At 41.8% G+C, this 27,945-nt stretch overlaps 1 protein-coding gene across 1 annotated transcript; it reads right to left on the reverse strand.

The window, feature by feature from the left end:
- Window positions 1–117: 117 nt before the first annotated feature.
- Window positions 118–27,828, reverse strand: LOC307025170 (caveolae-associated protein 1-like). The gene is made up of 2 exons (XM_079659783.1): window positions 27,039–27,828; window positions 118–3,580 (listed from the first exon to the last, which is right to left on the reverse strand). Exons 1-2 carry the CDS (start codon window positions 27,567–27,569, stop codon window positions 2,708–2,710), a joined length of 1,404 nt encoding a protein of 467 aa, XP_079515909.1. The 5' UTR covers window positions 27,570–27,828; the 3' UTR covers window positions 118–2,707.
- Window positions 27,829–27,945: the final 117 nt, after the last annotated feature.

Genomic DNA, 27,945 nt, shown 5'->3' on the forward strand with positions numbered 1-27,945 from the left:
ATTAAAAAAAAAAAAAGTGTGTTAGCAATCGAGAAACTGTAATATGAGCATCTCAACAAGTTTTTTTGGGTCCAGTCCTTTCCTTTTTCTGCTAAGGTTGAATGAAAACACAGAAACTGTGAACCAAACAGCTTTTATTAATCAAATCATTAGTGGTTAAGCAATGCAACATTATACTAGAATCAGTTACCAACAAAACAAAAGCAAGGAAACAGTTAAGTATGAACTTCATTTGATGTTCCATTGACATCAGCCTGCGCACAACTGCGTGTTGTTATTGCTCTGGCAGACATGGCATTGTTAATCCACTTTGAAAGGCTTAGCCTTAAACGACTGATATAATTCTCTAACTCAATTTTATTTTAAAAAGCTAGGACAATAAATCTTGCTTACATGTTAGAGTCAATGTCATTTGTTGCCCTGTGAAATCTGTGCAACCATCAAAATGATTTGGCCTGAGAAGTTTTATTTAATGTAAAAGAAGTGCAAGCAGCAGAAGGCAAGAGGCTGTCTTGTAAAAAAAAAACTGCATATTATCTGCATTTGCAGTGATTCACATTATATACAAAAAACACTAATACAGCTGTGATGTGTCTGAGCTACAAACTGAACGCTGACAGAACAAATGCTGTGGCAATGTGTTAAACTTTGGCAAGGGTTATATATAAAAAAACATTTTTACTCATACTTTCGATTCACTTATGCATTAGCGTCTACGACCTGTCAAGGATAAGTGTATAGTTGAATGGAAATGTATCTTAATTATTTTTTAGAAAATGTATTAATTAATTCTTGAACACAGTAGTTGTAAATATATAAAATATATATAAAGCTTATTACAAATAAGTAAATGTGGACAAGAGATTAAAAATGTGTTGTATTATCTAAATAAAATGGTCATTTGTGAAGAGAACACTTTAGAGGTCTATTGAAAGGCACCTTTAATATGGAGCAGAGGAAATGAAATGACTGGACACTAGGGGTCAGTGTCAGACCTAGCTAGTACACACTCTCCTTTTGTCCTGTGAATGGACAGGTCCCAATAGTGCACAATCGATTAGACTGTGAACTGGTTCTTGCTGAGAGTATTGGTCCTTATCTCAGTTTATTTACGAAACACATGTTAAAAAACACCATTTATATGAAGATTTTCAGAAGTTAATCAAAGTGAATACAATTGGCGAGTGAAATGCGATGGACCTATGGATGAGCAGTCTCTGCCTTTGATTTGCAGACCTTCATTTTCATGGGAACTAGTTATCATTTGGCAGGACAATGTTGCATTAGAGTACTGCAACAAGGTGTGATACAAATATTAGGCTGTCAATATTGAATAGGCATTGACGGCAGCCATGTGTACATTGTGTTCACATACAAATGCATATACAAATATTTAACTGTGAACTCATCAAAATCTAGAAATGACAACATGGTAACTAAGTCATGAGTACATTAAGCAGGGTAAGATAACACTTCAGTATTTCAACAGATGAACGACACAGGGGTGGAAGGAATACCTTTGTGTGTGTGTGTGTGTGTGTGTGTGTGTGTGTGTGCGTGCGTGCGTGCGTGCGTGCGTGCGTGCGTGCGTGCGTGCGTGCGTGCGTGTGTGTGTGTGTGTGTTTGTGTGTTATGTAATAGGACTTGTGTTTAAGCATTTTAAGCACAACTATGTACTCAGTTTGTTTATGAACAATTTGGAAATTAGGATTTCACTGTTCAACTTTCCATTGGACATTAATACTATAATTCAGGACAGGAGATTATTCCTTTCCATATGCTTGCTTGGGTTTTATTTTAAATAGGAGGACATGGTAAAAATACGTCACAATGCGATGATGGTGTCTTCCTTATTGTTTAAGAACAAAGTTATTTTCGGTTTCCTCTTCACATTTTCTTCTTCTTCTTCTTCTTCTTCTTTCCAATTTCACGATCATCAACTTCACTCAAACAAATATGGACTCTAAACACTGTAGCAGCTAGCAACATTACCCGTGAAGTGCTTGTGCACTTGGGAATATATGGGATATGGGAAGATTTGTATTATCCCTCGGAAAAGAAGCCCTTTCTGGTGATTTATTATTTTGTTTGCACAACTTGGGTCCCTATTTTGTAGTTAATGCCATTATTTGTAATGGTGATAATAATATTGTCTTGACAAATGAACTATCTCGATCTGGGAATGGTGCAACCCAACGTCACCCCAATCCCTACTATTTTTGCACCAATACAGTTGTTCTATACTGGTAAACTTCCTGGCACTAGCTTTGCTCTTTGGTTATGTTTTAGCAACATTAAGATTCAAGTCAAGAGATGCAAACAGTTTTTCTGAACAGACAATCAGAAAGGATGGTTTGTAGGCTTGCCAAACTTATACGGTGGATAAACAAAGATGAACAGTACCGTCCTTATGATAGTAGTGCTTGTCCACATGTTTTTCTGTAAGTATTTTGTACTTTACATAACCCTAACCCTAACTCAGCTGTCTAACCATCTGACCATCTATCTTTTCACGTGTTCCCAGATCTCAGCAATTACTTGTAGGTACAAAGTTATCATAACTGACACCAATAATGGCTGAAGCAATAACAAAAATAGACCCAAGTTGTCATGAACCATATTTTTTTCTTTATCAATCCCCAATTTTGCTTTTACAAAACAATCTCAGGGATTATGTAAAGATCTTTACCAATTCCTTATTCTTTATCTAGTCGCTGTCTCTATCTCTGTCTTCATTCTCCTGCAGAGCCTCTTGGCTGTCTTCCTCTTCATCCTCGTCAGCTTCTTCCTCATCCCCTCCTCCATTCATCATCTCCATCTCAAGCTCCACTTCGCCCTCCTCCACCTCCCTATCCACTCCACTGAAGGCATCAGCATCCTGGGACACCTCCACCATCTCGGTTCCCTGGATCACTTCTTCGGCACCCTCACGGATTTTCTTGACGTGGAAGGTGAAGGGGGGCACCTTGTACACAGCAGTCTTTGAGCGGGCGTAAACCACATGGTCCGGTGTGAAGGACTTCTTCACCTTCTCACGGGATGTCACGATCTTCTGCTTGCGATCAGGGTTGACACTCATCCGTGTTCCGAGCTTCCCCATCTTCTTCTCGATGTTGTGACGTGTCTTCTCCAGATTGTCCTTGGTCTTCTGTTTGGTCTTCTCCAAAGTATCCTTGGTTTTCTGCTTGGTCTTCTCCAGGTTATCTTTTGTCTTCTGCTTTGTCTTCTCAATGTTTTCCTTGGTTTTCTGTTTGGTCCTCTCCAGGTTCTCTTTGGTCTTTGCTCTGTTCTTATCCATCTTCTCTTTTGAGAAGACCGTCTTCAGGGTTTGTACACGCTGCAGGCTGCTTCGCTTGATGCGCTCGGCGCGGGTCTCCTCGATGGTCTCCTCGATCTCCAACCCCTCCTCATCTGACGAGAGGTCTACATGGGGTTTGTCTGCCTTCTCTGCTTCCCCTGCCTCCTCCCGTTCCACAACTTCCTTCAGCTCCAGCATGCTGCCTCCTCTGCTTCCTGACACAGACTCAGAAACCCTCAAGGATTTGGAGATGCTGAGTTTTGAGGGAACCTTCACTTCATCCTGTGGAGAAAAGAACATCATTTTTTTTTAATGAAAGTACTGTTAATGTAATTTAGCAAAACCAGAAAAAACGTTTAAACAGGAAATGACGGTTCAGGACAGGCTGAAACCTTTTGGAAGTGCCAATAACATAAAAAACGAGTATAAAAGGTTGAAGGAACTGAAAAATCACTGAGAAGAATACATTTTGAGATATTAATCTGCAGCAACTTCAACAGTATAGTTACTGTATAGTCAAATTACTGCAGATTTTGATTGTTTAGTGGATGAGATTGTAAAGTTTTCATAATATAATATTTTTGCATATTCATTTCTTTTTGTGCAATTTCCCATTCTCTTTCTGCACAGGTACACACAGGCTCACTGTAGTGACTCACCAGTCAGAGTTTGCAACACAATAGAGCCATTAGAGATGTGGACCGATACAGTTTGGGAGCAAGATCTAGGGGGAATCAGTAACAAGACTCCAGGGTGCACTTAATTATAACATGCCAGAGGGAGAAATGACAGGGAAGAATGTAAGACAAAGGGATGGAAAAATGGAAATAGGTTGGGGGGGTTTCCTGGGAGCCGTGAGCAGTGTGTTAAAGAGTTATGCAACAAGACCACAGTTTGAGTACAAAGCTCCACATACCTTTCCACACACACACACACACGCACGCACGCACGCACGCACGCACGCACACACACACACACACACACACACACACACACACAAACACACACACACACTGGATGTTAAGGGGAGGAGAGAGCTGCACTATGTTCCCGTCAGGATCAGGGAGACTTGAAGTTCTGTGGTCCTAGTGTTCGTCCATAAACCGTGTATATTATCAAACCAAGACAGATTACAAAGACACAAACTAATGCTTGTTGGAAGCATATTGAGAGTGTGTGAGTTCATCAGCATATGGGCATGCATTTTGTGTGCAAGTTCAAGTCAGTATACTGAGAAAACTGAAGCGTTGACTTTAATTAAATGTATTACGTCAAAAAATTTCAGATAACTGTATTAGGTTAGTTGAAAACAATTATATTATATTTTGTATCTAAACTTAATATTATTGCTTTGTCCAGAGACAGACAAGTGCTCTGCTGTCCCCTGTTAGGTCTCAATTCAAGACAGAAATGTCCAAAATGTCCAAAGTCAAGACCAAGTCCAAAACTTTGTGTAAAAGGCCTAAATGAGTTATTATGCCCCCTTCCCCAAATGCAATGCCATTTTGAGTTTGGAGACAGAGAAACAGTTACTGTATTGTATACATCTTGATATTTGTACATAACAACCATTAAATAAACAAAATGTCAATGAATGTTATAACGGAAATTCAAAAATAACTGCTTCTAGAAAAAGTACTCCAACTTCAGTTCCAACTGAAACAATTTCAGAGGGCATGCTGCTGATTGATTCGGGCAAATAAAGAATAAAGACACAACATTAGGAAATTGGCCAACATGATAAAGTATGAGGCTAAAATGGTGAACTAAAACTAATTATCAGACTATGACCATAGTATTTACAGTATAGTCAAGTCTAGACTGGTGAGATAGGACATATGGTGTAAGGTTAAGCTTGGTAATATTACACTTAATATGGGCAGTCTTTCCATAACAAATGTTCAGCATTCATTTAACTGAGTCATATCACATATAACGTTTCCACACCCAAAAATATGGATCCTTTACATTTCCATCACTCCATGACCTTAATACAAAAACATGAGATTGCCATGCAACTTGCTCATTGGTTGAGAAATGTTGATTTTATTGATCAATATGGCATTTCCACTAGCATCCCTTCAAGACAAAGCAGCCCTACTACCATCCAGGCTCTAAGAAGAGACGCTTCGTCAATCTGTGCTGTGTGTTATGAACCCTTCAGCTTTAGGAGCCACTAGGACTAGGTGTTTGTTGCAACATAAAAGTCTTGCTCAGCACAGTTTTGACACCTCCTGTACAGATTACCACGATACACTGTACACTGTTGTAGGACAACCTGACCTGGCCCGCCCAGACAAAGCTTTCCTGCACAGCACCATGCTCACCTCCTTCTGCCATCATACAACCCTCCATTTCCCCCCCTCCTCCATATCCTATGAACCTTTTTCACTTTCCTCTGTTTGCCTTGCAGTTAGGGAGCCTTTCTTTGTGCCTCCCTCACCTCATAAACACAATACTTCGGCGGAAGCGGCTCTTCCTCTTTCCATCACGGCAAATCCTTGTCCAATTGCGCTCCTGAATGTCTGTGTGAGAGCCAATACTTGTTGTACGTACTGTATTGTCTTTTCCTGTCCCTCTACACCGCCTCTACGTTAAAAACAGGAACACAGACACAAAGGATCACAGGGAGGGGGGGGGGCTAAGGTGTGGAAAGGGAAGACACTTCTGTGCTGTTGTATGACTCGAGTAATAGCACATGTGGGATGATGCTTCTGAGTCTTGGAAAACCATCTGCTCAGCAGGAAGATGATAGCATCAAAGTTTGGCTGGAAGGTGGAGGTATGGGAGCTGATGGGGACTGAGGGGGGAGCTCCTGTCTATTGTGTTCTGTTCAGCAGTGCGATGGTGGTTTTATGAAGGTATTGTACTGCGGTATCTTGGGTAAACTTGACCCTGGATGTGGGATCTTGGCTTTCCTGAACAGCTGTGTTGACAGGCGCGGTGCTGGAAAATACCTGACCTGCTAATATTCATCACATCATGTTTCGATCCCAAGAACAATGCGCTGGGTGTTGTAAATCGCTTAAGCAACGTGTAGACCGATTCTCTGACACGGCCACACACACTGTCACAGGAGTTCTGATTAAGGTCCATGTTAGGGCTGAATGTATACGTGCAGCTTTCTCTTATGGGAATAAATGTTTGAATGACAATGGAGTTTCCTGATATATCATAGACAATTCAAACATAGACAACACTTTTGACTTTAATTAAATGTATTATGTCAACAGATTTCACATAACTGTATAAGGTTAGTTGAAAGCAATAATATGAAGTTTCATATAAATAAATGAATATGAGCTTCTTAATATTACTGCTTTCAACTAACCTAATACAGTTATGTGAAATCTGTTGACATAATACATTTAATTAAAGTCAACGTTTCAGTTTTTTCAGTGTATGGAATAATGATGTGAATTATAATCAACACTTTAGTTCCACCTGGAGTACATTTACAAGCTACCCTGCAGTTTACAAAGTCATTCCAACTAGCCGCACATTTCGCTTTGACAAACACATTAATATAACTACCCAAATATTCTGGAGTCATTTTAGGCTTTGTTGATGAATAAACTGTCACACCCATGAAAGGTTAAACTAGCTGAACCTCATAAGCTTGTTGAGCTTTAGCTGGACTGTTACTTTATCTCTGGAGACGTACAGTGTGTACAGTGTGTGCCCGGGGAAGCCCCGTCTGTCAGCTACAGTGTTGGAGGTCACTAATGTGTTTGCATAGGCCGAATTCATCAGGGGGGTCTGTGCTGTGTGTGTGTGTGTGTGTGTGTGTGTGTGTGTGTGTGTGTGTGTGTGTGTGTGTGTGTGTGTGTGTGTGTGTGTGTGTGTGTGTGTGTGTGTGTGTGTGTGTGTGTCCAAGTACATGGAAAGAGGGAAGTTCAGGCATTCACCTTAATGTGTTGACATCCTGACCCTCCTAATTTAATGGGGCATTGTTCTCTATGACGCATCTGAACAAAACACAGGAAGGTACACTCAGAGCCATGGAAAATAGAGGAATGAGGTATGTAATGGCTCTCTGTGTGTGCTTGTTGACAAGTGTGTGTGTGTGTGTGTGTGTGTGTGTGTGTGTGTGTGTGTGTGTGTGTGTGTGTGTGTGTGTGTGTGTGTGTGTGTGTGTGTGTGTCGTGTGTGTGTGTGTGTGTGTGTGTGTGTGTGTGTGTGTGTGTGTGTGTGTGTGTGTGTGTGTGTGTGTGTGTGTGTGTGTGTGTGTGTGTGTGTGTGTGTGTGTGTGTGTGTGTGTGTGTGTGTGTGTGTGTGTGTGTGTCTGGGGTGTGGCAGTGAGACTACATTTTGCCTTTAGCTCTTGCAAAAGGAGATAATTTCCATATCTGGTTTGTACTTTCATTACTAAATGATCAGGAGGGAATTTAGTTGCAAAACACACTAAACCACAATCTGTGTGCGTGTGTGTGTAAGAGGCAGAGAAAGTCACTGTGTGTTGGAGCGATGGGAGTTTTCATCTTGTGATTTGCTCCATCGCCACATGGGGCTGCGCTCTTTATCTTCTGCCTACATGTTGATGTGTGTGTGTGTGTGTGTGTGTGTGTGTGTGTGTGTGTGTGTGTGTGTGTGTGTGTGTGTGTGTGTGTGTGTGTGTGTGTGTGTGTGTGTGTGTGTGTGTGTGTGTGTGTGCGCGCGCGCGCATGCGTGCGTGCGTGCGTGTGTGCGTGCGTGCGTGTGTGTGTGTGTGTGTGTTCACAGTGCACTGCATGCATTTCACCACTGCTGCCACTCTCGTACAATTTATAACACACATGACTCATGGTTGGTACTGAAGAAAACTAAATCCATTCATTTGAGAGGTGTTTACAGTGCTGTTACTCTGACAATTTTCGTCAATTCCTTTTAGCTCTCTGGAATAATACATTATGAGTTGACTGTTAATAAAACACATAATATATACAGCTTATATAGTGAACAAATGGCCCATTTACCCTTTGGTATTTCAGGCCTACTATCAACTGTACATTTTTCATTTGTCATGTGGCTCTTATTACAGTTTACCAGCTAAATGACTTTAGTGTGAAGCACATTAAAGACCATAGTTACATCCGAGCTAGTTTTCCATTCTTGAATCTTGTTCTACTTTGGATCAGTTTATAGCATCAACACTTCTAATTAATCTCCTTGAAGGGTTTTGAAATAATCCAGGTGTCTGCTGTGGAGCCAAGTTTTCAACTCCTTGACACCCAGACATCTTTTTCCTTAGCAACCGACTTATTCAGACGTTTTCTCTGCTATGCATTTAACTGTTTCTTCTTTATATTTGCTTTTTATATTTTAATAACAAGCAAAATGCCTGCTCTAAAGCTGGGCTTGTATAACTAACAAATGCTTCACTTTCTGCACAACCAGAAGTAGCTACTTTTATGCTCACCATGTACATATAAATTGACTGACATCAACAAGAACATAAACACAGAACCCCCAATGAGTGTGTGTGTGTGTGTGTGTGTGTGTGTGTGTGTGTGTGTGTGTGTGTGTGTGTGTGTGTGTGTGTGTGTGTGTGTGTGTGTGTGTGTGTGTGTGTGTGTGTGTGTGTGTGTGTGTGTGTGTGTGTGTGTGTGTGTGTGCGTGCGTGCGTGCGTGTGTGTGTGTGTGTGTGTGTGTGAGTGAGTGAGTGAGTGAGTGTGTGTCAGATGCTGAGATCAGCTGCCTGATGCTCTGTGTTGTCAGCATAATGCAGTGTTTCTCTTTCATGATGAGTGTGTTTGGGGGCTTCTGTCCCACTCTGCCTCTGTACAGCCCAGCACAAGCTTTTGACCTGAACCCCTAACGTTTATAAAGTTAGTTTCACTCTAAGTTATAAGATATTTAATTTCAGTTTACAAGTATAAAGTATATACCTGTTTGCCATAAGTTGGCAGGAGGCCATTCAAATCAATGTGCCACTGTGTTTACATTATACTACTATTGAGTGGTCAAAGTCGGAAATGTTCAAATTCTAGTAAAAGTGGATTTAACGGGCTGGTACAAGTGGTGCATGTTTACATTATGTATGACTTACAGCTGTTCATTTAGCAAAGCATGCAGCATGGATCAAATCAATTAAATGTATTTTAGTCCATGTTATGCATAGTACTGTATGAAATGTCTTAGTCTTGTAATTTATCAAAGTTTATCAACACTGTATTCATTTTTGTCCAAGTTTCATTCTTCTAGGAGGCTGCTTTGTAGACTTTTCAATTCAATCTGCACTATAACTGCATAACTAAGTAACACTACTGCAACAACAGAACAAATGAATGCATCCTTGAATTTCACAAATGGATTACAATCTTTCGTGGACTTTCATTACTAAAGAAAAAACAAAAAAAGGAAATGGCTGCCCTTCACAGAAGTAACATTTTTTGTCAAATCTTAAACTGTTAAGCGAACCAAAGGATTACCTAGTGTGTGTTGTATATTATCATTCACATAGCCTATCACTGAAAGCACGCTTTCCTGTTTGTTCCTGTGTGTTTCCTGAAAGTCACATTTTACAGTTTTAGGGAAGTTTCATGTGGGCATAGTTGGATTTTCTGGGCGTTGCCAAGTGGTGAGCCACATGCTGACGATCAACCAGCTCAGAGGAACCATGGCAGCAACAACAATGCCAGAGCCATACCTCAGCCAAGTGTGTGCATAGGACATTTCCAGCCTTAGGCTCAAAATCATTTTGATATGCCTTACAGCTACATCTGTGCTTCTGTGCCTCGTGTGACTATTACAACATGTTCTGCATAAAGTGAACTCGTAAAAATCATGCCAGAACTAACCATTTTAGATTTTTTTTGCCTCTCGTGGCATTCAAAAATATGTTGTTGTACTTGTGTCTCCATGGTAACAGTGGTGAGCTTGAACTATAATGTTTCCAGATGAAGGGAAGGATTGGAAAGCAGACAGAAGTTGTTTGTTTGTGTAATGAAGGTCTTTGTATGTGTGTGCACAAGCTTTGACTGTGCCTGAACGGGTGTGTGTTTGTGTGTGTGTGTGTGTGTGTGTGTGTGTGTGTGTGTTTGCGTGCGTGCGTGCGTGCGTGCGTGCGTGCGTGTGTGTGTGTGTATGTGAGCGCACCATGGAAGCTTTCCACTCCAAGCCCACACTGCAACCACTCATCAGCCTTATGTAGAGTGAGAGACAGGAATCCCAGTGCAACACACCCCTCTCTGTTTCTGCTTTCCTGTTTAAACTTAAACCACAAAGAACTCCCCTACTGCTGTGGAAAGAGAGTGTGTGTGTGTGTGTGTGTGTGTGTGTGTGTGTGTGTGTGTGTGTGTGTGTGTGTGTGTGTGTGTGTGTGTGTGTGTGTGTGTGTGTGTGGCTGCAATAAATTGTGCACTCACGCAGCACATGTACAGTTGCTAGCATAGATGCAGGAAACACTCAAACACACACTCGCGCACAAAGGGGATTTTCCAGTAAATCCAGGAGGATGGGGAATCCTCATAATACTGACATACAGAGGAATGTGGGCAGTCAAAGAATCAAATTTGGACATTGTCTTTCTCCTTCTGGAGCTCTGGAATCACAATCTAACTATCTCATGATGTTCATTCAGCTGATGGCCTTTACCAAGTTGTCATGGAAATGTTGATATAATTTAGATCAGGTGATGAGATATTAAGTAAAGGCTCCACTAAACTGATATGACATGGGCCTTGTGGTGAGATCAGTTTCTTAACTGCTGTTTTTAAGGTTAGGAATTCATTTTGACCTTTAACTCACTTAACACCCTTTATGGCTCCATAAGCCACACAAATAAAAATAAAAAGGGTAATTAAACATCTCCTGGAGGCTCTGGAACACTTCATAATTTTAGATAAAAGAGCATTTCTATACACAGCACATTGTAAATCTTTTATAAAAAAGACTACACAAGCTAAGCCAAGAGCAGGCGAGTGCCATGGAATTACTCATGGAACATTTTGGACCAGGGACAGATGGTAGAGGGGCATTTATGTGGCTGAATCATTCATAATGGAGTGTAATGTTTGAGGCAGCAGGAATAATTCCCCTTCAAGAGTTTAACCTTGATTAACATAGGATTTGAAGCTTAAATATCTGAGATATGTTAAAACCTGGATAGTTCAAACAAAACTATTTGCATATAACCTCCAGTCAGAACATCCAGTGCCCAGGTTGAGCTCATTAAATATCCACTCCTCGTCAAATCCAGATCTTCAGCCTTTTCTTCATCTCATCACTATCACCACCTTTGTCTTTATTCATGGGCATTTCATTTACTACCAGCTTCAACTCCCCCCCCCACAAAAAAATTCACGATATCAAGATTGGGTATAAATGAAATTTCTTATGATTTTCTACCAAGTCAAGAAATATTATAAAGCTCATGGGGTTTGTGCAGTCTGCCCAGAGCAGAAGGCTAATTGCAGCTTGGAAGGTCTAGCACACGTTTATTTCCATGCAACTCTCTGATTGGTCTGGTGTTGCCTCTGTTGCATTCACTGAACGCGGGAAATTACAGTCCTGCCGTCCTCTCTTTTGTCATGATGAGGTTCACGTAAAGCACGGTTAATGTATTATATTATTGGAGAGAGAATTGTCTGGGGCTACAGAAAAAATATTGCCAGGAAACGCCACTGGCAGGAAGCATGACACATGTTTAAGAGCAGATTGAATGGAACCACAAATAGGAACATTTTCTCAGAATACGTGTTTTTTTCCACTTTTGTAAAATAAAATAATAAATATGTAACATGTTAAAACAATGTGTGAGTAAAGCTCAACTCTTCATCTACTACATCAAAGCCACTGATAAAGGCCTCGCTGAGATAATCCTGCTTCCTTTACATTGACCTTGGACACTGACCAAGCTAGCTAGACACAAACTTCAGGTTTACATTAGTGTCTTTATATTGCAAACTTTGTGGGTGTGACTTATGTTTGGGCTTGCAAGTACTCCCCCCAAAGCATCATAGAAAACCCAGAAAAGGTGCAGAGCTAGAACACTGAGACAAAATGTGACAAAATGTGGACTTTATCAACGAAGTTCAAAAGTTGCATGGCTTTAAGATAACTCATACAGTATATAGATGTTTTACATTACTTACTGTTTTCTAACTAAAGCTAAGACAAGCATGCTGGTATATAATTTGAACCTTGATGCTCTCTGTCAACCTGGCTCCTCAGGTGATTGATGCATATGCATACATTGCTCCACTGTGTGTGTGTGTGTGTGTGTGTGTGTGTGTGTGTGTGTGTGTGTGTGTGTGTGTGTGTGTGTGTGTGTGTGTGTGTGTGTGTGTGTGTTCAGCACATTTAATTTCTCATGTGAGTGCCATGGGAAAGAGTGTGATGGTCACACACAGCATAAAACTCTGGGGAGAGAACTCCCTACTCTCCTCCTATTTTCCACTCGTCCCCTTTAATCAGAGACATGGGAGAAGAGAGAGAGAGGGAGAGAGATTTCTATATAAAGTGATGGCACGCCGCAGGTCCCTGAGGGGGGGGAGAGAGAGACGGATGAGTCACCAGGCCTGTTGTTGTGCTGGAGCTCAGCAGCTCTCTTTCACATCCCTAAATTCCTTCCAGCCCTCATTCCTGACCCCTTACTTTGTTTCCTTTTACCTTCCTTGGTTTTGTGGTTTCCTTACAGTGTTAAGAGAGTAGACTAAGGTTCTCAAATGACTGTGGAATGAGACAGATCAGCATCACAGTCACAGCTCCATGGCAACCAAACATTGAGAACCAAAAATATTCCTGTGCCAGTTGTGAACGAGATAACTTCATTTTTATTTTATCCAGTTCAGGAAGATCGCTCCAATAGTATTGATAATTGAAAGAAAGCTGATTTGCATTACAATTAGCACAATTATATTATACTGCTGACCCATTTGCACACATTGTTGCTTTACATGAAGATATGCAATATATTATTTTGTTCTGTACTGTAGTTTTATTTGTAAGAAAACAACACATGCAGTAGGCTTGTTAGGTGGTCTTTGAAAACTGCATAGGTTGTTGACAACAAGCCATATCCATTTGAGCATACTTTTTATTTGCACAGCTTCATAATCGTTTTTCTTAATTAAAGGGAAGCAGCTAATTCTCAAGGTCCCACTATCAACACTTAGAGTTTCCAAGTTCTTACTAAGGGAAAGTTGGGGAGGTTGGATGTCATTTTAAATAAATTATAATAACTAAGATCAGCACACTCTCACAGATTTGAATAGAAATAGTATGCAGCTCCGAGCAAGCCGCCCTTTTCACACTTTGCTACACTTTTACACACTTTGCCACACTTTTCCAAACTTGGCCACACTGTACGTGGCCGCACTTTGCCACATTTTGCTGCACTTTGAAGTAAATTCTACTTTAGGGGATAGGAAACCCCCCATGACCTGCAAAATCCCTGATTTGAGTTCTGTTGGGGACCTATCATCTCTCTCCCTTGTCGTCTCTCTATCTAATAAAGGCATGATGCCAAAAGAAAAACAAATCTGTAAATGATTGAGATTCATGTATTGGAAAGGGTATTTTGAACTTTGGAAAGAGCCAGGTTAGTCATTTCCCACTGTCCAAAGTCTTTATGCTAAGCTAGGCTAACACTCTTACTACCTAACACATAGAAAGGAGAATTTAAAAAAGGGATTTAAGTTAGCATGTTTTCTGCAATGTTGAACCGTTTCTTAAAGTCAGTTCCATGACATTGGTAAAGTTTCTCTTATCTCTTGGCAGGATATGTCTCCTTGTGTTATTTTGTGGTCAACATCTGATGCCTACAGTGCTCAAATGCATCACAGCATGTTTGCCAGTGTATTCAGGAGCCACAACAGTTTGCATGAACCTCTTCTCTACTCAAACAGAGGAGCTTTGTGAGGATGAACACATCAATCTTTCACAAATAAGGATTTCTTGAAGTGTTTCCAAGACTCCAGACACATGTGTGTGAGGCAGCTCGTTCTCACCCCTTTCCTCTCTCACTGCAAGACACAGCTTGCCATTGTCGACTATCACTGGAGGTTTACAACATACTTTGGTTCACGGGGATGATTCTGATCATGTACTTTCATGTAGGGGCACACAAAAACACACACATGCAAATACAGCCCAATGAACACACACACATACACACAATCCTTGGTAGTGAGTACACAAGGAACCCAGTCGTTAATAATTCCACCTGAGTGATAACACACACGATGTATTGCAATGCCATACCCAATGGTAACTGTAAACACAAGATGATTTAACATTTGAATGTAATCTTTGAAGTTTTAGCTTCACTCTCAAAAGTGATTCTATTATGATGGGACCCCCCCCCCCCCCCCCCACGCACACTCCTTACGTGCCCTCTCTGGTTCTACAGTTCCCCATGCTTGGCTAACAGTAACTTGGATAGCCGGGGATGACAGTGGTTGTGCCCATGGCAACCCTGTGTTACTCTTTCCAATAACAATGGAGGAGGTTGGTGTTTATGGAGAGATTTATGGAGCTGCAGAAGAAGTGGTTTCTTCCTCTCCTGTTTGCTCCTGTCCTGCTCTGTGAAATGTGTCCTCTGCTTCGAGCTAACAGAAATGTAAGGCTACTGATGGGCATAAGCATATAAAGTTTATTGAAGTACTCATGTTAAAAGGGCTAAAGGGATTTTTTATTGCACTTTCATAAAGAGATTAGGGCTGTCAGTCGATTACAAATATTTAATAGACCCTCCAGAAAAACGCGATTCTGCGATCGCAGAATTTACCGCATAATGAGCAAAATGGCGCAGATTTTTAAAAGGCCGCATATTTATCAAAAGGCCGCATAATCCCCGCATTTTTCCACACAAAGTTGAGAAAAAAAAGTTGACTCGTCTTGACGTGACGTCATCAGCTCGCGCATCACAGAATGTAAACAACACTGTATAGAGTGAACGTGTGGAGCTCACACGATAGAGAAAACACCAAGATGAAAAAATCTAATCCATCTCATTTACCGACGAACATTTTTACTAAAGACCGGGCAAAAAGTGGGGGGAAACTATTCTGCACCCCGTGCAACTGTGTGTTGGAGCATAAGAGAAAATCGACGGTGACGACCCACTTTAATTCATTCAAACATTCGAAAATGCTTTCTGCTGCTGCGGACAAGAAAGCCAAACAACTCACATTCACCGAGGCATCAACCTCCAAAACCCTTTCGAGGGCTACAAGAAACGAAGAGAGTAGCCTACAAGATTGAAGCTGGTCAGATAACGAACGATTAAATGAAAACGGAATGAGGTGGAGAAGTGTGTGTGTGTGGGGGGGTGGGGGGTGTGTTTGTGTGTGTGTGTGAGATTAAAAAAGCCCAATTGCTTTTACAATAAATAAACATAGAATGTGTTTAATTGAATAGTAAAGGGGTTTAACGTTAGTGGCAGGTTTTGTGTGTGAGAGAGAATAAATAAGACAGCCCAATATTTAAAAAAAATGTTATTCTTTTTCCCCGCATATTTCGCATATTTCGCAACTTTCCGCATATTTCGCAACTTCCCGCAATTTCACCGCATAAAATCACATAAAAACCCCGCATTTTTAATCGCATAATCAAGGATTTTAGCCCGCATAATCAGGGAATTTAGCCCACATAATCAAGGACTTTTGCCCGTGTTTTTCTGGAGGGTCTAATTTAATCGCGATTAATCGCATGATTGTTCATAGTTAATCGCGATTAATCGCAAATTAATCCCACATTTTTTGTCTGTTCTAAATGTTCCTTAGAGGAATATTTTTCAAGTTTTTAATACTCTTATCAAAATATGAGTGGACAAATATGCTTTATGCAAATGTTTGTTTATTATCATTTGATCAATGACAAATATTCTCATAAATATTAAACATAACAACCTCTGAACATTACAAATATCCAGCTATCTATTGCTGCCTGGTAGCTGCAATCATGTTGCGTGCACTCTCCGTGCTGCGTGTGCTGACTTTTCGTACAATGTCCTACTGTCTGGCTACCTGCATAAAGTCAAGTGCTCGGCGCAGTAGTCGGCGAAATGTCGCTCCTCTGTTTTCATTGAAACAGCACCTTATATCCGTTAGCGCAGCTAGCTAGCACCAGATGCTAACAACAACAATACACGTAAGGTGTGCACGTTCTCTCTCTCTCGCTCGCTCGCACCACACATACACACACCCTCCCGGTCCTCCCGATGGCCAGTCGGTGCCTGCCGGTGAGCGTGGAAGTGTGGTCTGCCTCAAGCGGACGGCAGGAGCGGGGCTGTCAGCATCAGCTTGTAGATTGGTATTTTAAACTCGATGCGCTCTGAAACTACTGGGCGGCCGAGGACAACAAATACACATGTGTTAATCGCGTTAAAATAATTAGTGGCGTTAATAAAAAAAATTGCGTTAACGCGTTATTAACAGAGGCTTACTCAAAGAGAATCATGACATCTGACCATGGGCGCGGGAAGGGGCGCACTCAGCACCCCCTAGCGGCAGGCAGGCGGTGTCTGAATTATTATTTGACGGTTATTGCTGCTCACGCTGTGCATAATCTGTGTAATATGGAGCCAATAAATTCCACATTGTTGGTAAAATAATATTTTGGCCTTCCCTGAATGTTTTTTGCTGGAGGAGAGTCCTCTCCTGACAGACTGAGAGGCTCAGGTGAGCTAAAGGACTCTCTGAGTGTTTAGATAGTTAACTTTAGTCTAAATTATCTCAGTGGGTCTCAAACGGTTTGGTCACAAATTATTCAAAAGATTATTTCCGCGGCACACCTTCATATGATCATTATCGTTACAAAAAAAACAAGAGAATAAAGGAAAAACAGTTATGAAATAGCCTACTATATAGCAGTAAAACAAGAATACTGTTTGAAAGGGATGATTTGTAAAATATCCATAAAGAAAAAGAACATCTGATTACAGTTGTGTTTCATATGGATGTTGAGAGATGTATCCATAGATCTCTTAATGTTGCTCTCAAAGTGCACCAAATTGATGCTTTTAACTTCAATATTTAAAAAAAATCTTCCCGGTGGAGCATCCCCCCGGACCCCCCTAGAGGAGGGGAGGTCCGCTCCCCACTCGTAAAAAATAGCACTTTACCCCTGCCTATATGACGTGAGCTGATTATCGAGCCTTCATTGTAGCAGTCGCGGGCGTACTGTGTGTTTGCGTGTGGGGAGTGTTGCAGAACATTCCACTGTAGCGCCCCTGGTGCTCGCGCTTTTGTGCGTGCTCTATAGTGCCCGTAATAGTGTTCACTGGAGTCCAGCACCTCAGCACCCCCACTCAAAATACCTTCCCGCGCCTCTGCGTCTGACTCGTCTCCAGACGTTCAAGTCGAGTAGATTGGATTTTGGTAGTTTCACTTTTTTAATTCAATCAACATTCTAAGGGGATCTAATCACTTAATGAAATTAATAAAACAAAAATAAACGTAATAAAATGAGCCTGTTGGAAGTAATAACTCAGAATTGTACAGAAATGATGGCTCTTGGCTTCCCTGAAAGCACCATAAACTGAAATGTTTTAGAGAAAGAAGTTTGAGAAAGGCGTCCTCATATTACATTTAATACAGAGCTTGATGGTTAAGTGACTTATTACAAACAAACTTCTGTTCAGGCCAACTAGATTCAGAGCAGGAAACACATGATGGAGGGAATCATGAGGAACAAACTAATGTTTTCAATAAGCACCACTCTTGACTATGAGTCAGCCACCTCTGACTCATGTGGAAAAGCTTTTACTTACAAATAAAACATAATTTGGGGAAAGACAAGGATCTGAGAGACAATATTCTCTATTGATGTCTACTGAGTAGCAGATAAGTCATGCAATTTACCAAAGCTGAAAGATGATTAGGGTATTTTTGAATATTTTAAGATGTGAAAGTAGTGCAGTGTGAGTGCAACCTGGAAGTGAATGGTAGGGAAACTGCTCCCTGTTCTTTAATGTATACTATTACGATAAGTAGAAAATAGTTCAAACAACATTAACAGTGTCAGAACATTGTCTCCACCCATTTTAATTGATTTTTCTGCCAGTAAAAAGTACACGTTTCCATCAACCTGTTGTTATGCACATTTTTTATTTCACAAGTGTGTGGATCTCTTAAAGCAAAAGCAAAATGGGACAAAGTGCAATAGAAACTGATTTAGTGTGTGGAGGATAATACATAAAGAACCTCTGCATTTTCATTTGCTTATTTTTAGGAAAATTGGTTAAAATGTGCAACATATTTGGATTGAAACTTGGCTATTAACATACACACACATACAAACATCTGCCCTCGCTCCATTTATGTAAGTGAAATGTACATTTTGTGAGTGCAGAATTGTCTCATTGCTGCCCCAAGTGGCCAATGGGTGGAAACACACACTACAACTGCAACTCTCACCAACCTTGAGTAGTGCACCAGAAACTGTGACTTTTCTCTCAGAAAAAGACTTCAGTTGAAGGCATCTATCTGCCACTTTGACCTTGACCATTGGGGTACTAATATAAAGTCCAGGTATAATCCACAACTTTTGATAATGGTAAACAAAACATGAGCGACTATGCAATGGACATTTGGCATGACTGGCTTGTGACCAGGGACATAAAAAAGAAAATAAACATGAGGATAGTGTCTTTGACCTTACCAAGTAACTGCTGCCAGAACATTCAAGTTTAGTCATAGCTGGCTGCAACCACCACCACAAACATGTTAGAATAAGATACCTGTCTGTCAAGCAAACATGCCCTAGTTTCCATGGAGAAAACACCTATTGGATAGTGCAGATTAGGACACATGCAATTGAAGAGGAACGAGACAGAGCAACAGGCTACATTAGTCTCTCTAGCATAACATTGTGATCGGAAATGTTCAATGTCAACAATTAACAATCAAGCTGTTGTTGTGTCCTGAATGTCGGAACAACTTGTCTAGGCCCGGCCTCTGATCCGCAAAACCAAACAGGAACACTTTTCTAAAGGCCCTTTCCTTCTCACAATCAAACAAGTATGTGATAGTTGCTATTTTTAGATGGCTCCCCCCTTCTCATTCTCTGTCTCCATAAGCCCTATGTTACCTCCCCCTTTTGTCTCCTCTATCCTCTATCCCTCCTCTCCTTCTCTCTATCCCCTTTCTCAGAATTTTGTTAACACTCTCTTGTCAATGCCCCGGCCATCTTGCCTGGCATTCACACCACCCCTACCTACTGACACCACCCCTGCCTACTGAACCAAAGCCAAAAACACTCCACCAAAAAGCTGTGCTCCCAGCTGAAACAATGTTACACACAATCGGCCTGTGAGCAGAGCTAGGAACATTTCTGCCTCACATGTCCTTATATGGACCTGGATCGACCTGCATGAAAAGAATGGGTTGACTGATTTCCATGCAATTCACTACTCAGACATCTTTTGCTCCAAGGCTGTTTGTGAAATGTGTACTTTACAGTATTGCAGATCTGGTTCTGGTTTGTGAGAAGAATGTTCAGAGTGCTTCATTTGTAAATCATTTGGATGAAACTATGATCACAGTTGAATAGAGGGGCAGTTTGACAAGGTGCTATTGATTGAAATAGTATGGCAACAGGTGTTTTGGTTGGTTTCTGTGGAAGGTATAAGAAAGATGAGCAGGATTCGTTCTGACAGATTGTTTGTGACATTTCTGCAGTTCCTGATTCCATTGAATGTCAAGAAAAGTAGACAAAAGAACAAAGCTTTGATTCAAAGAGGAAAACATATGTAAAAGCTCTTTCTTAAGGCTCCAGTAAAACCATAAAGAGGGAAACTGCGAAGTGGCGTAGTGTCTACATTCAGGCAAGCTAAGTTGTAACAAGCTCCATTTGTGAATTATTATAATGACTTTATACGTTACTCTATGACATGGTGTCTTCTATCCAAATTGTAATTGAAAATCAACATTTGCAATATTTCTACCTGTTAGCAACTAGCTAGCTTCTTTGCTAACCCGAAACAGAAGTAAACAAGGGACATATTTTTTGTCTGCTGCCAATAAATAGATTCTAAATTCATCTACAGGCAACCAGAACTAAAGTACTGTGCACTTTGCCCTGCCACTGGATCGTTTATTGCATCTTTTTTAAATTAAATGAATAATGTTGAAATGATATGGAATGGCTATAAACTCTCGGATACTAAGGCAATCCGAACATGCTTATCTCTGAATGATTCATCAAGAGGCCAATCTGATAGATTTGGACAAAGAAGAAAACGAGGGAAGAGATAGAAAAATGCAGGGGTGAGGGAGAAGGGATGGTCTTTAGGGCGTGGTGGGGTGAGGAGGACATGATGTGGAGAGAATTATCCTTGTGGGTGGAGGAGCAAGGGAGAGGGAGGAACAGGGTGGTGACTGTGGAGGAGGAGGCAGGAGGAGGTTAGCATGGAGAGCTGAGGATGCCTGGGTTATGAATCAGCTGTCTAAATATGGTCCCTGCTTTTCATCTCCACACACCCATCCACTCCCCGTGCAAAGTGGACGGACCTCTCTTCTTCTTGTTTATCTTTCGCTCTCACTCACCCACATATATCGTTCCAACCTCATTACAGTGATGGAGGAATCTCCCCGGGTCAATCGGTCACATATTCTCACTAAACTGAATGCCTTTTTTCAGCCAACAGCAACTACTATAGTAGATAGTGGCATGCACACACATTTGGGGGCAGGCTAACAAACATGTCCCTGATCTTCACACTTTTTACACCTGACCATCACGATAGCCGGGGCGTTTAAGTATGCTTCGAATGGACACAATCACAGAGTGTGTCTTTAAACCACGTTCAGAGTTAAGTGTTTACAGCTGTTCCAAGTGGTCGTATTAAATGCTGGGTTAGAGCCGAGAAGGGTCCAGCTTCAAAGCTCCAGGCTCGGGCTCATCTTCTCATACCTCATTCACACCAACGCAACTCCGGTTCAAGCTCCGTGCTAGAGCTTTTCAGGTTCATAACCGGTTCTTCGGTTTAGCTTCGGCTCTTTTCACACTGCCCAGAGTCCGACTGGTGTTGCGTCATTGCGTCATCGTTTGCGTCATGACGTAACCGTTTGCGTACCTGCTTCATAAAGCCAAACCGCGCGGAAACCCCTCACAGCTGACACTGACAACAACAACAATGGCCGATTGTGCTCCAGCTTCCTCTGTACGTCTTCGGAAGACCAGATTCCCAGTAGGTAGCTGGTCTCTTCAGTGGACCACTGCTGCTTGTTAAGTTTCTCCATCGTTGTGTACAAACTGGATAAAACGCAGGCTTTTTGTTGTTGTTCAGGAGTTGATCCCGCCCCTGCCCCCGCCTCGACGTAAGCGTGACGTATGCGGTGCTTTTGCTCCTGCCGGACAATTTTTTGGTGCTTGAAACTAACCGGATTCCGGAGCTGAGAGGCTGCTCCGCTGCAGTGTGAACAGGAAGACCCGGTGCTTTTCAAGCTCCAGCTCCGAACTGGCCCTGAAACACCGTTGTTGTGAATGAGGTATTAGTCAGACCATTTTGGGCCCCAAATATGGAGAAATAAGTGACGTCTGAAATGGTGTAGGCTAGGCCTACGCAATAATTGATTATCAAAATATGGCATATAGCATGCATTCATTAGCTTCTAAAGCCTGAGCCACAAGATATTCACCAATAACACAAGGTAAGCAATACGACTTTTTCAATAGAACTGTACGGCCCCTACACACGGCGGCGTGCGTTGCCGCTTCAACGCTTCTGCCCATTCAATTTGAATGGGGTGACGTCACGATTCGCCAAACTGCATTGTGGGAACGAAGCGTAGCTTCTCTTGCGGTGCTCGCTGCAAAAGTAGAGCAATGTTCTACTTTTGACGCCTCGATGGAGGCGTCAGCCAATCGAATCATATGCCAGTACAAGCTCTAGCAAATCAAACCGCATGCTTGTGTGTCTGGGGCGGGAGATTCATGTGATTGGTTGTTGGTCGAGTTTCAGCCCCCCGCGCCGGCAAGCAACAACGCACGCCGCCGTGTTTAGGGGCCGTAATGCACAGTTAGGTTGCGTTAAGCAGCAAATACCTTGTATAAACCTTATATTTTTGCTAACGTAAACTTGCTAAGCTAAGCGAACCTAATTTCATTCACACCGCAGTACTTTTCCCATAAAGGTTCATGAGAACTTAGTTCATGAGAACTCTTTAGTTCTCATAAAGTACAGATCGCGTTCACACCGGAATAAGTTCCTGGGGAAGGATTAGGCAAATGAAGCCGCTGACGTCACTTCTTCTTCTTCTTCTTCTTCTTCTTCTTCTTCTTCTTCTTCTTCTTCTTCTTCTTCTTCTTCTTCTTCTTCTTCTTCTTCTTCTTCTTCTTCTTCTTCTGCTTTGGATTGACTGGCAGGCCGCAAACAACTTCACGGCGTATACTGCCACCGGAAGTCCCCGGAGTTGGGGACTGGCTTCAGTAGAAGCTGCTGGGACTCCCAGCAGCTTCTACTGAAGCCTTCCGAGTAAATCGCCAGAACGCCGACACCTCCTCATCTCCACCGCTCCCATGTTTTATTTTGTGTTGCCATAAGTTAGTCTCTCTGCGTTTGTGCGCTGGGCTAATTCTAATGCTAATAATGCTAATGCGAGGATAATAAAATGGCGGCTTCACAAAACATCTTTTGAGTTTTACGGGGCGTGGTTTGCATACCGCCCAGTCAATCAGACATAGGAACCTTTTTCTCCCACGAAAGTGCCTGCTCTCTAGCAGGTGATAAAAAAGGGGATAAAAAAGGTTCTGATTAACTCATTTTAGTTCCTGCTCTTTTTGGTGTGAACGCGACATTTCGGAACTATATCGGAACTAAAGTGGGAAAAGTACTGCGGTGTGAACGCGGCTTATCATTATCGAAAAATTATGCAATTAGCTACGTTTTTTCCTGACTTTAACGTATATATCTAATGTTAGCGTATGTAGGTAACAATACACTATGCAATATAAAAACAGGAATGATATAGTTTTTTATTAAAAAGGATGCGCGATACATGCACATGATTTTTTTCACATGTTATTTTGTATCATGGGTCATTGCGATGGAGATGGTTTGAAGCTTAGCGCTGTGCAGCGGGTCACTTTTGGTAAAGCCTGTCTCCTTGAAGACATTCATAGCATTACACTTTGACAATTTGATCTATCGTTCATATAACTGGATACTACAGCTTGAATTAACTAATGTTTTCATCCCTCTGCTTCACTCCCTCGCACACACACTGTGGGGTACGGTTGTCACATTCCAGGTTGGATCCTCAGTTAGTGTAAGCTCTTTTTTCTGGCTCCATTTGGCCTCAGCTGTCAAGAAACTCCACACAGATATAAGGGAGTAAATCTCATGGCTTAGTGGATATTCAGGCCAAAATGAGCCAAAAACACACTGCGAAAACACACACACCCACGCACTCCCCCAAACAGAAGGACAGCTGCTGATGCTAACAGGGAGACACTTGCACTGATGTGATAACAGATCAGCTGCTGATTCACACATCATACAGTAGTTTGAGTTAGTCCGGCATTCCAGTTATGGGATATCATTTGCTTTAACAACAGGTGGTGTTGTTTTGCAGGGGAGTGATTTTATTTTTTGTGATCGCAATGAATTATGCCACAATGAGATCTAATGAAATCCAACTTTTTTCATGCCCTACCCTAAAATAGAAAACTCCATTAATACCAAAACAAGCTTGCATGATTGTGTGGAACACTTCCTATACAGTAGACCACAAGGAAACTCTAATACATATGCATTGAAATCACAAATACATATTTATGGTGTTGGATGTTGAGGACATTTGTTTTACATGAGAAACCAAGATGGACAAAGTCTTAGCTTCTGTCAGTCAGCTTGTTAGGACCTCACTTATGATGGGGGCCCAGGAGGGAGTGGAGGAAAGACTGGTAGCTCAACAGCTGCTATTAAAGCAGATATTACACATCCACATGCTCCACTACAATCCTCCCTGTGTGAGCTGACCCTATGTACAGTAACAGAAAACACAGCTCAGTAACAATGTGTTTTTATGATCCCCCGAACACCAGTGCAGGGCTTCTAAATTCAATAACCAAAATGAGAGAAAACTAACTGAAGGAAAGAAAAAAATATTTAGTAAGTATGTTTGTGAATTCTTGAATAAGAAAATGTACACTAAAACCATTTAATCCCAGACTAAAACTAGATTGCCTGGCGTAAGGAAGAACATTCAGCTATTAATCCTATAACTGTAGATTTTTCTAAATTGTTGTTTTATCACTCAAAAGACATCTATTATATAGAAATAACTCCAAAGTCCAATGGAAAGACCAGCTTCGACCTTAAATGGCGAATTTGTTTTAAAAGGCACATTTCTAAATGACTAGGGGTAAAAAAGACACACCACACCTGTTTTACTCTAAAGCTTTATGGGGGCTATAGTCCAGTGTGCAGACTACACTGTTTTCCTACTTTATACTTCCACTCTGCATTCAAAAGGACATATCTTTGACAGCCATGAGGAAGATTAGCTTAACAGTGTTCAATGTGTTGCTGTGAGTTTTCTGTGGTATTCAACAGTACTAATGAGTCGTCACAAAGACCAACAATTTATGTGTTGACACTCTGTGCAAGTAGCCAAATAAACAGTGTGACAGTGTTGGGGGGTGTAGGTGGAATCTCTCTCAGTCTGCTGATTTTGAAAGAATGTGCTCTTGAAGGGCAACAGGGGAGCAGAACATCGAATACAGAACAACACATTGTGCTTAGCTTTTTTAATGAAGATACATCTGACGTTATGTCATGGTTGGCAACCGTTAACGAAGCCAGTGTTTTGAGTTAGTGGGTGAGCCAGAGATAGGCATTTCAGGGGGAGTTTCTCTTGCCACAGGGCCCATGGTGTTGGCTAACACTAGCAATATCCCAACCCCTGTTGTTTTTCTCTGTGTGGTATTCCAAGCAGATTGTATTGGAAACTTGCAGCCCTCAGCTTTATTAGATACTAATTAAAACGTTGATTTATGATTCTTTCCGATTTCGAAACAATTCACTCATCAAATTCCTTCAGATGTGTCGACAGAGATTAGCATTTATCAGCTCAGAGGTGTGACATGCTCATCTGCTGATCACTATGTACAAAACGTTGGGCTGGTATGCCAGGAAAAAATGAAGCCAAATATAGTGTGTAAGCCTGTTGGAATAGATTGTAATTTATAAGCATTCACAGTCAGACTATCTGGGTTGCTCAAGGTGGAGCTCTAATTTGACTTCTGCCCCGCTGTTGGATAGAGACAGAGAGAGAGAGAGAGAGAGAGAGAGAGAGAGAGAGAGAGAGAGAGAGAGAGAGAGAGGTTGGTCCAAGCTGTGAGTCAAGGGTGGAAACTCTGAATGTTCTCGCGCCACTGTGTAAAAAGCTACAAGCTATTACACATCACACAGCAGCCTCACAGGCTAAAAAAAGAAACAGGGCTCCCCTCAACTCCCCTCAAGTGAAAAAAACTTGCTCTGCTCTCTGACTTTTTAAATGAAACATCTGCCCTTCAGAGCTCTCTTCCCTCCACTCCTCTGCCTTGAACAGGACCTTGAGCGTGCTTGTGGTATTTTCCATCTTTGTTTTTAAAAAAAAAAGGGAAAGAGTGAAATTACGTTACGAATAGATTCCGTAAGGAATATGCAGCCAGCGAGCCTGCCTTGTATTCTTTAGTCCTATATATAGCATAGTGTGCTACGGAAGAAACATATCTGGAAGCCACCTGCAGTGGATACTGGGCATTTGACTAATGTACAGTAGATCTGGGGTCGGGCAGGGGGGTGTAGAGCAACATCTGGGAGGGTCTAAATCTCAGAATGATACACATGATCACTGCTACTGTTTGCTGTTTAAGAATATAATGTATTGAATCTGAGCTTAAAGTAGAATGCACTAAATTGAGTAATAGCTAAAAAAAAAGTGCTTTTAAAGGGATCATAGGGCCTCAAAGAGATGATGTATTAAAACAAATCATATAAAGGCACTCATAAGGAAAATGTAGCAGATAGCAAACAGGAAAAACACAGGAAGCTGTGTTTTTTTGTAAATGAGTGTGAGTAATGTGTCCGGTAATTGTTTCTAAGGAAGTGGTGTGAATCAATCTTAAAATTCATCTTATAATAAATCTTATAATTAATTTCTGCCTTTGATTATGATCACAGGAATCAATTTTCCATTCAAGGAGGTTTTTCTTCCATGCAGAATTTGAAGGGATGTGGTTCGGTTGATGGTTAGCATAGACACATTCAGCTCATGTCTTATCAGCTTATAACTACAAAAAAACTCTTCCCTTGAGGCGTTTGATTTATTAAAGGTTAGGGTTAGAGTATATTTCTCAGAAAGGTGTCACACAAGTGTCCAAGCATCACTTAATAGATTAAATATTCTTATAAATGTGTGGGGAAATAAATGATAGGTACCATCCTATTTGTTAAATATTATCTATCCTGGGAAAAGCATTAGTGAGTGGCATGTTTGTGCTACTGCAGGCTCAGTGGTGAGAGATAGCACAGCCTGTCACCTGGGCGCATGCCAGCGATATGAAACCTTCAACCACTCCCTGAAATCCTCTGCACCTCAGGAAATTAAACACATTTTTTAAACCACCATGACCACTTACAGAATTCTTTTTTTCCAAGTGGCGTGTCAGTGTCATAACTTTCATTCACATTCAAGAACGCAAACATTTGTAGGGCTCAGCAATGGGCCACACCCTTCCCTAAACCAATACGGTGGCACATCATTTACATACACAACTTTACAGAAAAACCACAACCACACACTGATACATCTTCACACACTCTCACCTGGTAGATCATGACTTTGAAGTTGCGTCTCTTGAGCAGCTCGGACTCGTTGTTCTCCAGCTTCTTGATCTGGCCTCCTTGCTTCTCCAGGGTGGCGTGCACGGTCTTGACGTTGACGCTGACCTTGCGCACTTTCTCCATCATCTTGTTCACGGAGTTGGACGTAGTGCTGTGGCTCTTCGACAGTTTGGTCAGCTCGCCCTGAATGCTGTTCACCGAGCGCTCCATATCCTGCTGCCTGGCCTCCAGCCCGCTCTGGGTCTGCTGGATCTGGTCCACTGCCCCGATGATCTTGTCGAGCAAAGTCAGAACCATCACCCCGTTCACCTGGGTGTCTTGCTTTCCAGCTTCGTCCTTATCTTCGGCGGAGTCCCCCTCTGTACCCATGATGGACAGCTCTTTCTTGACTGCGGCGAGGGCATCGTCTTCGTCATCTGAGGGGGGGAGGTTGACCTCATCGTCTGAGATCTCAGTCAAGGTTTGAGGCTCCATCAGGGCACTCGTGGATTCCAGTGCTTCCATAGTAGCCATGTCGGTGGATTTGAAGTGTGTTTGAAACAGCCTTTTTCCACTTTCTCACCTGCTTCTCCCTTTCTTCTCTTGATCTCTACTCTTTTCTCCTCCTACTTCGTAACTGACTTATCTCTCTCCAGCATATAAGCACTCTGTTTTTCTGTCTGTCTGTCCTGTCTACTTAAAATCCCTGGAATCAGTCCAGTGTGCAGGGGCAGCCAAGAGATACTGGATGTTACCACATGAGCGTTGGGATGTGAATGCCACACCAGGCAGAGAAACCCTCCAGTCAAGCTACAGCTGGCTGGGTTTTTTCTCTCCACCCCCCTTATTTTCCATTGGACTCTCCCCCTCTCTTCAAACCCCTCCCCTCCCTAAATACACACACACACAC

This window comes from Notothenia rossii, assembly GCF_949606895.1.
Source record: "Notothenia rossii genome assembly, chromosome: 11".
In the NCBI taxonomy this organism is placed as follows: Eukaryota; Metazoa; Chordata; class Actinopteri; order Perciformes; family Nototheniidae; genus Notothenia; species Notothenia rossii.

Excerpts from the sequence above, each read along its gene's own strand:
- LOC307025170 (XM_079659783.1), bottom strand. The coding sequence starts at position 27,569 with ATGGCTACTATGGAAGCACTGGAATCCACGAGTGCCCTGATGGAGCCT. Across the intron at positions 3,581-27,038 it reads TCAAAGTCATGATCTACCAG|GATGAAGTGAAGGTTCCCTC; the intron begins GTGAGAGTGTGT and ends TTTTCTCCACAG.